The 15,328-nt window shown below is 52.4% G+C and overlaps 1 protein-coding gene across 2 annotated transcripts in view; it reads left to right on the top strand.

Moving 5' to 3' along the window:
* The window catches only part of LOC134927111 (protein brambleberry-like), a 39,019-nt gene extending 23,899 nt beyond the window's left edge, over positions 1-15,120 (top strand). The window contains exons 9-12 of one of the 2 annotated variants that reach the window (XM_063921133.1): positions 7,287-7,351; positions 7,530-7,711; positions 14,156-14,253; positions 14,441-15,120. In XM_063921133.1, coding sequence (XP_063777203.1) covers positions 7,287-7,351; positions 7,530-7,711; positions 14,156-14,253; positions 14,441-14,579 — 484 coding nt within the window. In that variant the 3' untranslated portion in view covers positions 14,580-15,120. Of the gene's footprint in view, positions 1-7,286; positions 7,352-7,529; positions 7,712-14,152; positions 14,254-14,440 lie in introns of both variants that reach the window. The other variant, XM_063921132.1, reaches the window with a different exon arrangement.
* The last annotated feature ends 208 nt before the right edge of the window (positions 15,121-15,328 follow it).

Here is a 15,328-nt window from a genome sequence, read left to right as displayed (position 1 = left end):
GACTCTCTCAGTGGAGCCCCAGCGTCATGCGGTGGATTTAGTAGAAGCCGGGGAGGACTTCTGTTCCTGGGAACTGGCCGTAGCAGGCTTTCTTTTCCCTCTACTCTTACCTCTGGCGAGGAAGGAAGAGCCCCGACCTCTTCTGGACTTATGCGACCGAAAGGACTGCATCTGATACTGTGGCGTTTTCTTTTGCTGTGGGGGAACTTAAGACCAAAAAAGTAGATTTACCCGCGGTAGCTGTGGAAACCAGGTCCGCGAGACCTTCCCCCAAAAAAACCTCACCCTTGTAAGGTAAAACTTCCATATGCCTCTTTGAGTCGGCATCACCCGTCCACTGGCGGGTCCACAGTGCTCGCCTAGCAGAAATCGCCATGGCGTTGGCCTTTGAACCTAGTAGGCCAACGTCTCTGAGGGTCCCTCCTATATAAGACTGCATCTTTGATGTGATCTAAGGTCAATAAAATGGTATCCCTATCTAGGGTATCAATATCAGCTAACAAGGTATCTGTCCAAGCTGCTACCGCGCTACAGACCCAAGCCGATGCTATTGCCGGTCTGAGCAAAGCACCCGTATGTGTATAAATTGATTTTAAAGTCGTTTCCGGTCTGCGATCAGCAGGATCCTTGAGGGCTGCCGTGTCTGGAGACGGTAGCGCCACCTTCTTGGATAAGCGCGTCAAAGCCTTGTCTACCCTGGGCGAGGATTCCCACAGTACCCTGTTCTGTGCTGGGAAAGGATATGCCATAAGAATTCTTTTGGGAATCTGCAGTTTTTTGTCTGGAGTTTCCCAAGCTTTTTCAAATAACTCGTTCAGCTCATGAGATGGGGGAAAGGTTACCTCAGGTTTCTTTTCCTTAAACATGTGTACCCTCGTGTCAGGGACAGAGGGGTCATCTGTGATATGCAAAACATCTTTTATTGCAATAATCATATAATGAATACTTTTTGCCACCCTTGGGTGTAACCTTGCATCATCGTAGTCGACACTGGAGTCAGAATCCGTGTCAGTATCAGTGTCTGCTATTTGGGATAGGGGACGTTTTTGAGACCCTGAAAGGCCCTGTGACAGTCAAAGCCATGGATTGACTCCCTGCTTTTTCCCTGGACTCTGCTTTGTCCATCCTTTTATGTAATAACGTCACATTTGCATTTAAAACATTCCACATGTCCAACCAATCATGTGTCGGCGTTGCCGACGGAGACACCACTATCATCTGCTCTACCTCCTTAGAAGAGCCTTCCGCTTCAGACATGCCGACACTCGTACCGACACCCCCCCACACAGGGATATTTATATGGAGACAGATCCCCAATAAGGCCCTTTGGAGAGACAGAGAGTATGCCAGCACACACCCAGCGCCAACTGACACTGGAAAAACAATTCCCAGATAAATAGCGCTTTTATATAATTATGTGCATATAATACACCCACTGCGCCTTACAAGTGCCCCCCCACCCCTCTTTTCTGCCCTGTGTCACCGTGTTCAGCAGGGGAGAGTCCGGGGAGCCAGCTTCTCTGCAGTGTCTGTGGAGAAAATGGCGCTGGTTAGTGCTGAGGGATCAAGCTCCGCCCCCTCAGCGGCGGGCTTCGGTCCAGCACGATTTTTTTAAATACTGGCGGGGGATTTACTATATACAGCCCTCGGAGCCTATATATTAATTTTAGCCAGTCCTAGAGGTTTAAAATTGCTGCCCAGGGCACCCCCCCTGCACCCATCAGTGCCTGCCGTGTGTGTTGTGTGTGGGAGCGATCTGAAGTCTTCTGCCGCCTTTGAAGTCTTCTTTCTTATACTCACCCGGCTTCTATATTCCTGCTCTGTGAGGAGGACGGCGGCGCGGCTCTGGGACGAACGGCGAGGGGAGACCTGCGTTCCGACCCTCTGGAGCTAATGGTGTCCAGTAGCCTAAGAAGCAGAGCCTATCATTTAAGTAGGTCTGCTTCTCTCTCCTCAGTCCCACGATGCAGGGAGCCTGTTGCCAGCAGTGCTCCCTGAAAATAAAAAACCTAACAAAATTATTTTTCAGAGAAACTCAGTAGAGCTCCCCTGTAATGCACCCAGTCTCCTCTGGGCACAAGATCTAACTGAGGTCTGGAGGAGGGGCATAGTGCACACCCATACTAAAAGTTCTTTATAGTGCCCATGTCTCCTGCGGAGCCCGTCTATACCCCATGGTCCTTACGGAGTCCCCAGCATCCTCTAGGACGTAAGAGAAATAAGCAAAACTAGAAACCAGTGACTTAGAGTACAGGACTATATTTGACAAGTGCAGGGTATATACACATAGCGACATCGGGAGACTGCACTGGAATAAGTTTTGGGGCGGCAGAAAACCGAGGTGACGTCGGAGGGAGTATGGAGCAGAAGATGGTATAAGTAAGAGAAGGAAACGCACATAAGGGTAGAGGGTCCTGCTCGTGAGAGCTTGCAATCTAAAGGGGAGGGGCAAGCAGACAGGGGTGACACAGATGGGGTAGGCAGTGAGTGTGGGGTAGAGGGTTGGTATGAGTTTGGTGAAGTGTGTACTGAGCGCAGAGTGAGAATATAAATGCATTTCCAGGTTATGTGGAGGAATGAAAAGTTCAGTGAGTGATAACGGAAGGTGTGGCGCGGGGGGGGGGGGGGCATGTGTACTGACAGTTGGGCAGATGTACCAAGTATTGGAGAGAGAAAGTCACTGAATGCCTCTCTGCCATTTCATCCTGGATGACATCTCGCCACCTCAAACTTAATATTTTCAAAACAGAGTTAATTATATTTCCACCGGCCAATAGTAGTTTCCAACCTGATATCTCTATCACTGTTGATAACTCTACAATCATCCCTACCCCACAAGCTCACTGCCTAGGTGTCATCCTTGACTCTGATCTGTCCTTTGTTCCCCACATTCAATCCGGGTGGTATTCATGTGACCGCCGGTCAGCTGACCGACAGTCACATGACCTCCTCCACCAGCCCGACAGGTCACTATCCCGATGGTCGGCATGCCGACCAACAGGGACTATTTCTACTCGTGGGTGTCCACGACACCCATAGAGTGGGAATAGAACCCGTGGCGACCGCAGGTCGCCACCGAGCCCGCAAGGGGCTTGCTGCACTCGCCCCTCCCCGCCGGGATCCCGGCATGCTGCCGGGATCCCGGCGTCTGTAAGCTGACCGGCGGTCAGGAGACCGCCGGTCAGCAGTACTACACCCTTCAATCCTTCTCAGTCATGTTACATGTATCTAAGAAACACAAGACACTGCTAAAACTCTAACCCATGCTCTCATTATCTCCCGCATTGATTATTGTAATAGTCTCCTGACTGGTCTTACTAAGAAGAGACTCTGACCACTACAATCCATTCTGAATGCAGCTGCGAGGCTAATCTTCCTTGCTAGACGTTCATCGTCTGCAGATCCGCTCTGTCAGTCCCTCCATTGGTTACCGGTATTCTGCTGTATTCAATATAAAATACTGTTACTCACACACAAGGCCATTAACCAGACTGCACCATCATACATCTCTTCACTCATCTCATAATATCTCCCTACCCGACCTCTCCGCTCTGCACAAGATCTGCGTCTCTCATCCACACTCATTACTCGCTCCCACTCACGATTGCAGGACTTTCTTCGGGCTGCACCCACTCTGTGGAATGCCCTCCCACGCACAATAAGACTCTCCTCTAGTCTCCAAACCTTCAAGCGTTCCCTGAAAACTCACCTATTCAGACAGCTGATCAAATTCCAGAACCGCTCACTCAACCTTCATAGCTTTCCTATCCGATTATATCCCCACTGTACAGTCCACACATATCCTCATATATATTCTTTCATCACTCTTCTTTCCCCCTGACCCTGGTTCATCACTGCTGTGATGTGATATCATACAGCCCACCAAGAACCTTTACAATCTGGTGGACAACTGTGCAATAGATAGCGCCTATCCTTGTGTATCAATGCCTGTTTCCCCATAGAGTGTAAGCCTGTGAGCAGGGCCCTCCTACCTCTATGACTGTTTGTTATTACCCAGTTTTGTCATCTAATTGTGTCCAGTTGTAAAGCGCAACAGAATTTGCTGCACTATATAAGAAACTGTTAATAAATAATAATAATACAATTATTGACTGACCAATTTATTTAGGAAAGATAGAATAGGAAGAATAGGAGGAGGGGTAGCAATGTATGTGAAAAAAAGCATAAATGCTACTTTAATACAAAATATTGAAGCCAAAACTGAGGCCCTTTGGGTCACCATAGAAACTGGGAAGAAGGACATTATTCGCATTGGGGTGATCTATAGACCACCAGGCCAGGGGCAGGATTTGGACAGGAACCTATTGTTGGACATCTCTAAAATGGCTTTTAAGGGAGAAGTCATAATCATGGGAGACTTTAATTTACCTGATGTAAATTGGGAGGGGTCTTTTGCAAGTTCAGCTACAAGTGGCAAATTTCTACATTCCTTACAGGGAGCATCTCTCAAGCAATTGGTGAGGGAGCCCACTCGCAAAGACTCAATATTAGATCTAATTCTTACAAATGGTGATAGGATATCTGATATGTATGTGGGTGAGCACCTGGGATCCAGTGATCATCAAGCAGTATGGTTTAGTATAAAGACAGGATCCAACTCCTCTCACACAAAAACAAAGGTGTTGGATTTTAGAAATGCAGACTTTGCAAAAATGGGGAGATGTTTAAGTGATTCATTGGCAGACTGGAGGAACTTGGAAGGAGTGCAGGAGAGGTGGAAAAAAATGAAAAGTGCATTACTAAGTGCAACAGACCTTTGTATCAAAATGGTTAGGAAAAGCACCAGGAAAAGGAAGCCAGTGTGGTTCACAAAAGTAGTATCAACTAGTGTGAAAGCAAAAAAGATGGCTTTTAGGAAATACAAACAGACTCAAAATAATAACGACAAAGAGGAGTATCTGGACAGACGGAAGGATGCTAAGAAAGTGATCAGACGTGCAAAGGCAGAAGCTGAGGAGAAAATGGCCCAGTCAGTAGATAAAGGGGGCAAAACTTTTTTTAAGTTTATAAGTGAAAGGAGAAAATCAAATGGAGGAATAATAAGACTTAAGACAGAGAGTGGGCATTTGGTGGAGGGAGACAAGGCAATAGCAGATCACCTAAATAATTATTTTTGCTCAGTATTTACTACAGAAGAAGGGATGGGGCCACAGTTAAATTGCAAGGACATTCATAAAAATAAGGTAGATGAAAATACATTTACAGAGGAGAAGGTCCTAACAGAACTTTCAAAACTAAAAGTGGATAAATCAATGGGACCAGATGGGATACACCCAAGGATACTCAAAGAGCTAAAAGATGTGCTGGTTACACCTTTAACAGAATTATTTAACCAGTCACTAAATACAGGTGCTATTCCAGAGGACTGGAAAAGAGCAAATGTAGTTCCACTGCACAAAAGTGGAAGCAAGGAAGAAGCAAGTAACTACAGACCAGTAAGCCTTACATCAGTAGTAGGGAAAGTAATGGAAAAACTATTAAAAGAAAGAGTAGTGGAATATCTTAAATCAAACAACTTACAGGATCCAAAACAGCATGGATTTACTGGTGGGAGATCATGCCAAACAAATCTTATTGACTTTTTTGACTCTGTGATGAAAATAATAGATCAAGGGGGAGCTGTAGATGTAGCATATCTAGACTTTAGTAAGGCATTTGACACTGTCCCACATCGCAGACTGCTAAATAAACTTGAAAGCCTGGGGGTGGATTATAAATCAGTTAAATGGATAAGAACCTGGTTGCAGGATAGGAAACAGACAGTCGTAGTTAATGGAGGGAAATGTTACCAGTGGAGTACCCCAGGGATCTGTACTTGGTCCAGATATCTTTGTTGGTGACATTGCAGATGGTATTGAAGGGAAGATATGCCTTTTTGCAGATGATACAAAGATATGCAACAGGGTAGACACACCGGGAGGGGTCAAACAAATGATTAGTGACCAGGTAGGCTTGAGAAATGGTCAAGAACGTGGCAACTACAGTTTAATGCTAAAAAATGCAAAATCATGCACTTGGGTCTCAAAAACCCAAAGGCTAAGTATAGTATCAAGGGTACTATAATGGAAACGACTGAGGAGGAAAGAGATTTAGGAGTCACTATTTCAAGTGACTTGAAGGCAGGAAAGCAATGCAACAAAGCAATGAGAAAGGCAAGTCAGATGCTTGGTTGCATAGGGAGAGGAATCAGTAGCAGGAAAAAAGAAGTGATAATGCCACTGTATAGGTCATTGGTACGGCCCCATCTGGAATACTGTGTCCAGTTCTGGAGACCCTATCTCCAGAAGGATATAAATACATTAGAGAGTGTACAAAGAAGGGCAACTAAAATGGTGCATGGCCTACATCACAAAACTTACCCGGAAAGGCTAAAAGATCTTAACATGTATAGTTTGGAGGAGAGAAGGGAAAGGGGAGACATGATAGAAACTTTCAAATATATAAAGGGTCTTAACAAAGTTCAGGAGGGAAACATTCTTCAAAGGAAAAGAAGTATTAGAACTCGAGGGCATACATTGAGACTGGAGGGGGGGGAGGTTCAGGGGAAATTTAAGGAAAAATTACTTCACAGAAAGGGTAGTGGATAAGTGGAATAGCCTCCCATCAGAGGTGGTAGAGGCTAAGACTGTAGGGCAATTTAAACATGCTTGGGACAGGCATATGAATATCCTTACAAAGAATCAAGGTTAAAAAAGGGTTGAGATTGCCTAAAGGATAAAATAAAAAAGGGGCAGACTAGATGGGCCAAGTGGTTCTTATCTGCCGTCACATTCTATGTTTCTATGTTAATAAATAATAAAGGGGGACATGTACTATGCAGTGATAAAAGTGGAGAAGTGAGCCAGAGAAGTTGCCCATGGCAACTAATCAGCTGCTCTGTATACTTTTATAGTATGCAAATTATAAATGTTATGTCAATACTGATTGGTTGCCATGGGTAACTTCTCCACTGGCTCACTCCTCTCTTATCACTGTTTAGTACATCTCCCCCCCAAAAAAACAACCAATCAGCTACTGTCATTTTTCAAACTCAGCCTGTATCATGACAGTAGTAGCTGATTGGCTGGCACTTTAGCTCTCTCCAAGGCTTAGTACATATAGCCCAGTATGTACTCTCTAGATTACAATCACTAAACTTAAATTGGGTGGAGGGAAAATGGGGATCATTGCCTGTAGAGGAAGAATTTACAGGAGTCCTCCACAGGGGGCGCTACAAGCCAGGGCTGGGACACAGCAAATGTCACGTTCTGTATTTGTGTTGTCAGGATGGGGGAGGAGACTCTGCTGGAGGAGGAGCTGCGGAAGCTGGCGGATGACGCTTATACAGACGGTGAGACGTTCCGGGTAATGGTTATTGGGTGTAAATATAAAATGTGGCTACGATCGGTGAGGGTGTGTAGCTTTCCGGTATATTACAGAACTGTGTATGTCCCACAAGTCGCTGACCTGGGCGGAGTGGCTTCGGGGTTATATTTTGCACATATTTATCATCGTTTCTCGCCTTGCAGATGATTCTCTGTTGGGACACAAGTCTCTGGTTAAGGACACATCTGTGATGGCGTCACCCGCACCTCTGGACTGGAAGAGGCAGCACAGTCTGAGGACCCCCAGCCAGTCCACGCCGGCCATGAAACTGCGCCGGCTCAGTATCAGCAAAGCTGTCCAAGGACACGACAGTCCCCTAAAGCTGGTAAGTGCCAGGACTGGGCAGATGTGCTGCGGAGAGGCCGGTAATGCTGCGGGTAAGGGTTGTGTTCATAAGATATGTATCGATAAGATGATCCCAAGTAGTATAGAGTCCCGCCTCTTCTCCGCAGTCTCTCTCTCCTGTCCCGCCTCTTCTCCGCAGTCTCTCTCTCCTGTCCCGCCTCTTCTCCGCCGTCTCTCTCTCCTGTCCCGCCTCTTCTCCGCCGTCTCTCTCTCCTGTCCCGCCTCTTCTCCGCCGTCTCTCTCTCCTGTCCCGCCTCTTCCCAGCCGTCTCTCTCCTGTCCCGCCTCTTCCCCGCCGTCTCTCTCCTGTCCCGCCTCTTCCCCGCCGTCTCTCTCCTGTCCCGCCTCTTCCCCGCCGTCTCTCTCTCCTGTCCCGCCTCTTCCCCGCCGTCTCTCTCTCCTGTCCCGCCTCTTCCCCGCCGTCTCTCTCTCTCCTGTCCCGCCTCTTCCCCGCCGTCTCTCTCTCTCCTGTCCCGCCTCTTCCCCGCCGTCTCTCTCTCCTGTCCCGCCTCTTCCCCGCCGTCTCTCTCTCCTGTCCCGCCTCTTCCCCGCCGTCTCTCTCTCCTGTCCCGCCTCTTCCCCGCCGTCTCTCTCTCCTGTCCCGCCTCTTCCCCGCCGTCTCTCTCTCCTGTCCCGCCTCTTCCCCGCCGTCTCTCTCTCCTGTCCCGTCTCTCTCTCCTGTCCCGCCTCTTCCCCGCCGTCTCTCTCTCCTGTCCCGCCTCTTCCCCGCCGTCTCTCTCCTGTCCCGCCTCTTCCCCGCCGTCTCTCTCTCCTGTCCCGCCTCTTCCCCGCCGTCTCTCTCTCTCCTGTCCCGCCTCTTCCCCGCCGTCTCTCTCTCTCCTGTCCCGCCTCTTCCCCGCCGTCTCTCTCTCTCCTGTCCCGCCTCTTCCCCGCCGTCTCTCTCTCTCCTGTCCCGCCTCTTCCCCGCCGTCTCTCTCTCTCCTGTCCCGCCTCTTCCCCGCCGTCTCTCTCTCTCCTGTCCCGCCTCTTCCCCGCCGTCTCTCTCTCTCCTGTCCCGCCTCTTCCCCGCCGTCTCTCTCTCTCCTGTCCCGCCTCTTCCCCGCCGTCTCTCTCTCTCCTGTCCCGCCTCTTCCCCGCCGTCTCTCTCTCTCCTGTCCCGCCTCTTCCCCGCCGTCTCTCTCTCTCCTGTCCCGCCTCTTCCCCGCCGTCTCTCTCTCCTGTCCCGCCTCTTCCCCGCCGTCTCTCTCTCCTGTCCCGCCTCTTCCCCGCCGTCGCTCTCTCTCCTGTCCCGCCTCTTCCCCGCCGTCGCTCTCTCTCCTGTCCCGCCTCTTCCCCGCCGTCGCTCTCTCTCTCTCCTGTCCCGCCTCTTCCCGTCTCTCTCTCTCTCTCTCTCCTGTCCCGCCTCTTCCCCTCTCTCTCTCCTGTCCCGCCTCTTCCCCTCCCTCTCTCTCTCTCTCTCTCTCTCTCCTGTCCCGCCTCTTCCTCCCTCTCTCTGTCTCTCTCTCTCTCTCTCCTGTCCCGCCTCTTCCTCCCTCTCTCTCCTGTCCCGCCTCTTCCTCCCTCTCTCTCTCTCTCTCTCCTGTCCCGCCTCTTCCTCCCTCTCTCTCTCTCTCCTGTCCCGCCTCTTCCTCCCTCTCTCTCTCTCTCCTGTCCCGCCTCTTCCTCCCTCTCTCCTGTCCCGCCTCTTCCTCCCTCTCTCTCTCTCTCTCTCCTGTCCCGCCTCTTCCTCCCTCTCTCCTGTCCCGCCTCTTCCTCCCTCTCTCTCTCCTGTCCCGCCTCTTCCTCCCTCTCTCTCTCCTGTCCCGCCTCTTCCTCCCTCTCTCTCTCTCTCTCCTGTCCCGCCTCTTCCTCCCTCTCTCTCTCTCTCTCCTGTCCCGCCTCTTCCTCCCTCTCTCTCTCCTGTCCCGCCTCTTCCTCTCTCTCTCTCTCTCTCCTGTCCCGCCTCTTCCCCGCCGTCTCTCTCTCCTGTCCCGTCTCTCTCTCCTGTCCCGCCTCTTCCCCGCCGTCTCTCTCTCCTGTCCCGTCTCTCTCTCCTGTCCCGCCTCTTCCCCGCCGTCTCTCTCTCCTGTCCCGCCTCTTCCCCGCCGTCTCTCTCTCTCTCCTGTCCCGCCTCTTCCTCCCTCTCTCTCTTTCTCTCTCTCTCTCCTGTCCCGCCTCTTCCTCTCTCTCTCTCTTTCTCTCTCTCTCTCCTGTCCCGCCTCTTCCTCTCTCTCTCTCTCTCTCCTGTCCCGCCTCTTCCTCTCTCTCTCTCTCTCTCTCCTGTCCCGCCTCTTCCTCTCTCTCTCTCTCTCTCTCCTGTCCCGCCTCTTCCTCCCTCTCTCTCTCTCTCTCTCCTGTCCCGCCTCTTCCTCCCTCTCTCCCTCTCTCTCTCTCTCTCTCTCTCTCTCTCCTGTCCCGCCTCTTCCTCCCTCTCTCTCTCTCTCTCTCTCTCTCTCTCTCTCTCTCTCTCTCTCTCTCTGTCCCGCCTCTTCCTCCCTCTCTCTCTCTCTCTCTCCTGTCCCGCCTCTTCCTCCCTCTCTCTCTCTCTCTCTCTCTCCTGTCCCGCCTCTTCCTCCCTCTCTCTCTCTCTCCCCCTCTCTCCTGTCCCGCCTCTTCCTCCCTCTCTCTCTCTCCTCTTCCTCCGTCTCTCTCTCTCCTGTCCCGCCTCTAACCCGCCGTCTCTCTCTCTCTCCTGTCCCGCCTCTAACCCGCCGTCTCTCTCTCTCTCCCCTGTCCCGCCTCTTCCTCCCTCTCTCTCTCTCTCTCCTGTCCCGCCTCTTCCTCCCTCTCTCTCTCTCTCCTGTCCCGCCTCTTCCTCCCTCTCTCTCTCCCTCTCTCCTGTCCCGCCTCTTCCTCCCTCTCTCTCCCTCTCTCCTGTCCCGCCTCTTCCTCCCTCTCTCTCTCTCTCCTGTCCCGCCTCTTCCTCCCTCTCTCTCTCTCTCTCTCCTGTCCCGCCTCTTCCTCCCTCTCTCTCCTGTCCCGCCTCTTCCTCCCTCTCTCTCTCCTGTCCCGCCTCTTCCTCCCTCTCTCTCTCTCTCTCTCTCCTGTCCCGCCTCTTCCTCCCTCTCTCTCTCTCTCTCTCTCCTGTCCCGCCTCTTCCTCCCTCTCTCTCTCTCTCTCTCTCCTGTCCCGCCTCTTCCTCCCTCTCTCTCTCTCTCTCTCCTGTCCCGCCTCTTCCTCCCTCTCTCTCCTGTCCCGCCTCTTCCTCCCTCTCTCTCTCTCTCTCCTGTCCCGCCTCTTCCTCCCTCTCTCTCTCTCTCTCTCTCCTGTCCCGCCTCTTCCTCCCTCTCTCTCTCTCTCTCTCTCCTGTCCCGCCTCTTCCTCCCTCTCTCTCTCTCTCTCTCTCCTGTCCCGCCTCTTCCTCCCTCTCTCTCTCTCTCTCTCCTGTCCCGCCTCTTCCTCCCTCTCTCTCTCTCTCTCTCCTGTCCCGCCTCTTCCTCCCTCTCTCTCCTGTCCCGCCTCTTCCTCCCTCTCTCTCTCTCTCTCCTGTCCCGCCTCTTCCTCCCTCTCTCTCTCTCTCTCTCTCCTGTCCCGCCTCTTCCTCCCTCTCTCTCTCTCTCTCCTGTCCCGCCTCTTCCTCCCTCTCTCTCCTGTCCCGCCTCTTCCTCCCTCTCTCTCTCTCTCTCCTGTCCCGCCTCTTCCTCCCTCTCTCTCTCTCTCTCTCTCCTGTCCCGCCTCTTCCTCCCTCTCTCTCTCTCTCTCTCTCCTGTCCCGCCTCTTCCTCCCTCTCTCTCTCTCTCTCTCCTGTCCCGCCTCTTCCTCCCTCTCTCTCTCTCTCTCTCCTGTCCCGCCTCTTCCTCCCTCTCTCTCTCTCTCTCTCCTGTCCCGCCTCTTCCTCCCTCTCTCTCCTGTCCCGCCTCTTCCTCCCTCTCTCTCTCTCTCTCCTGTCCCGCCTCTTCCTCCCTCTCTCTCTCTCTCTCTCTCTCCTGTCCCGCCTCTTCCTCCCTCTCTCTCTCTCTCTCTCTCCTGTCCCGCCTCTTCCTCCCTCTCTCTCTCTCTCTCTCTCTCTCTCCTGTCCCGCCTCTTCCTCCCTCTCTCTCTCTCTCTCTCTCTCTCTCTCCTGTCCCGCCTCTTCCTCCTCTCTCTCTCTCTCTCTCTCTCTCTCTCTCTCTCTCCTGTCCCGCCTCTTCCTCCCTCTCTCTCTCCTGTCCCGCCTCTTCCTCCCTCTCTCTCTCGTCCCGCCTCTTCCTCCCTCTCTCTCTCTCTCCCTCTCTCCTGTCCCGCCTCTTCCTCCCTCTCTCTCTCTCCTCTTCCTCCGTCTCTCTCTCTCCTGTCCCGCCTCTAACCCGCCGTCTCTCTCTCTCTCCTGTCCCGCCTCTAACCCGCCGTCTCTCTCTCTCCCCTGTCCCGCCTCTTCCTCCCTCTCTCTCTCTCTCTCCTGTCCCGCCTCTTCCTCCCTCTCTCTCTCCCTCTCTCCTGTCCCGCCTCTTCCTCCCTCTCTCTCTCTCTCCTGTCCCGCCTCTTCCTCCCTCTCTCCCTCTCTCTCCTGTCCCGCCTCTTCCTCCCTCTCTCCCTCTCTCTCCTGTCCCGCCTCTTCCTCCCTCTCTCTCTCTCTCTCTCTCCTGTCCCGCCTCTTCCTCCCTCTCTCTCTCCTGTCCCGCCTCTTCCTCCCTCTCTCTCTCGTCCCGCCTCTTCCTCCCTCTCTCTCTCTCTCCCTCTCTCCTGTCCCGCCTCTTCCTCCCTCTCTCTCTCTCCTCTTCCTCCGTCTCTCTCTCTCCTGTCCCGCCTCTAACCCGCCGTCTCTCTCTCTCTCCTGTCCCGCCTCTAACCCGCCGTCTCTCTCTCTCTCCCCTGTCCCGCCTCTTCCTCCCTCTCTCTCTCTCTCTCCTGTCCCGCCTCTTCCTCCCTCTCTCTCTCCCTCTCTCCTGTCCCGCCTCTTCCTCCCTCTCTCTCTCTCTCCTGTCCCGCCTCTTCCTCCCTCTCTCCCTCTCTCTCCTGTCCCGCCTCTTCCTTCCTCTCTCTCTCTCCTGTCCCGCCTCTTCCTCCCTCTCTCTCTCTCCTGTCCCGCCTCTTCCTCCCTCTCTCTCTCTCTCTCCTGTCCCGTCTCTTCCTCCCTCTCTCTCTCTCTCTCCTGTCCCGCCTCTTCCTCCCTCTCTCTCTCTCTCTCCTGTCCCGCCTCTTCCTCCCTCTCTCTCCTGTCCCGCCTCTTCCTCCCTCTCTCTCCTGTCCCGCCTCTTCCTCCCTCTCTCTCTCTCTCCTGTCCCGCCTCTTCCTCCCTCTCTCTCTCTCTCTCCTGTCCCGCCTCTTCCTCCCTCTCTCTCTCTCTCTCTCCTGTCCCGCCTCTTCCTCCCTCTCTCTCTCTCTCTCTCCTGTCCCGCCTCTTCCTCCCTCTCTCTCTCTCTCTCTCCTGTCCCGCCTCTTCCTCCCTCTCTCTCTCCTGTCCCGCCTCTTCCTCCCTCTCTCTCTCCTGTCCCGCCTCTTCCTCCCTCTCTCTCTCCTGTCCCGCCTCTTCCCCCCTCTCTCTCCTGTCCCGCCTCTTCCCCCCTCTCTCTCCTGTCCCGCCTCTTCCCCCTCTCTCTCTCCTGTCCCGCCTCTTCCCCCTCTCTCTCTCCTGTCCCGCCTCTTCCCCCTCTCTCTCTCCTGTCCCGCCTCTTCCCCCTCTCTCTCTCCTGTCCCGCCTCTTTCCCCGGGGTGTCTCCTGTCTCTGGCCCGGGTAGATCCCAGTGACACACATACTTTGGAACACCAGTCTGCGGCTACCAGGGAACAGAGCCGGTAAGGATTTGCAGAGAAACTTATTGCTGGTAGGATGGCGTTGCTGTTGTGTGCACGCAGACGTAGAGCAAGGTAACAGAATACACACATCCATAGACTGAGGCATAATCTCAGAACCCTTCTGTGATCATTCAGTCCTCGCGACCATTGGCACCGGGGAGACTCAGCCACAGGGCATCAGCACACTTCCTCTCCTACTCCACACGGGGGCGCCTTGGGTCTGGATCATGGGGTGGTGCTTAGCCACCTGGCAACCTTCCGGAAAACCTGCACATATGTATTGGTGACTTCAGTGCTGCAAATAACAGATGGTCAGGAAACGTCACAAGATAGAGGTGGGTGCGAGGTGCCAGAGGTACGGAGTTTGTTGACAGCCGGGTACATTACTCGGGTACAAGGGAAATGAACAGTAAGTAAATAAAATTGGAGGTTATTATACATTGAGGCCGATGTACTAAACCTTGGAGAGAGAGATAAAGTCCCAGCCAATCAGCTCCTAGCTGTCATGTCACAGGTTGTGTTTGAAAAATGACAGGAGCTGGTTTGCTGGTACTTTATCTCTCTACAACCTTTGATAAATCTGGGCCATAGGCTACAATTATTGCATTGGAAATATCCGAAGGAAATGCATCAGATTATGGGGTCCTGTCCCCCCTCTCCCCCCCCCTCCCTCCAATCCTATGAAGTTTCCGATTATGTCTTTAGGCATTGTCTTACTGCTGTGTCGCTGAGTGAAATAGCTAAGTGCAGTACTCCTCGTGTCCCAGCAGGTGGGGCTGAACACTTCCAGGCGGCACTTGGGCACAGCGTTTGATGCTCTGTCGGATTCCGTAAATTACAGCACGAACAATTCACTGTCCAGTAACCTGTGAGTAGATCTCTGTTCCGGTCTCCTCCAGCCTTTACGACAGATCTAGATCTATGGTCTGGATTATCTAGAACTCTACTGTTACTCTACCGTTACGTATGTGCCGTTACATTAACGTCTCGCATGCTATTTTCAGAAAGATTTTAGATTACCTTCTAAATGTTGTATTTTCCCTCCCCCCATACAGCTCAGTCTCTTCAGTGTCCCCTCGGCAGTTCTGCCAGGCAATAACCAGAGCCGGCCTGCCGTGCCGGAACAAGGCCAGCGGGTGCCAGGAGTTCTGCCGGGTCCACGCATCGGGGGAGTCGTCATACGCCGCGCCGTGAGCCTGCAGTGCGGATCTGGACGCTGCTTCATAGTGACAATCTGGTGCCCGGTCACCGCGCCAGATGCTGATGAAGCAGCGTTACTCTCATTGTACCGGTAGCTGTGTAACGCTGTAGTGTATAATGGTGTATATTGCCCACGTCAGTCTGTGCCTGGGAAGGAAGCGCCTCTGCGGTCTGCACTAGAGGACGAGGGATGTTCTCTGTATGTCTCCGGTGCACCGTCCCAGGCCAACCGGCTAATACTCGGCAATGGTGCCTCTGGTATATACATGGGGAGCATTACGTATATACTATAGGAACTGTATAGATAGTGGGAGGAAGTACTGCTCATAGGTTCCCCTCACTTCTTGGTTCATGAAGCTGTAAGACGACGGCTCTCCACCGGGCTGTGGGTTCCCCTCCAACTGTGTAATTTTATTGGTGATTATTTTATTTTGCTTTTATATATTGAATTGTACAATTTTACTCGTCTCATTGTGATACTTGGCAGAAACGTTGTTACAGGTCTTTTTTGTAATAAACCAGAACATAATCTTTGTATTGTGTGTCAGATTGTAGTAATGATCTGTAACCGGTCCGAGTGGGAAGAGACCCCACTGAATGGATGGGTTCACTACTATGAATGTCTATATATATATATATATATATATATACAGACTCCTTAATCTGCGTATGGTGTACAATACAAGCCACTTGTAACACTGCTCAGCTAAACCTCACTCACTGACACCTTACTGCTGTCCTCT

Source organism: Pseudophryne corroboree, chromosome 5 (assembly GCF_028390025.1).
Source record: "Pseudophryne corroboree isolate aPseCor3 chromosome 5, aPseCor3.hap2, whole genome shotgun sequence".
Lineage (NCBI taxonomy): Eukaryota > Metazoa > Chordata > Amphibia > Anura > Myobatrachidae > Pseudophryne > Pseudophryne corroboree.
The sequence above is the reverse complement of the archived record's forward strand: the minus strand, read 5'-3'. Positions and strand labels throughout refer to the sequence as shown.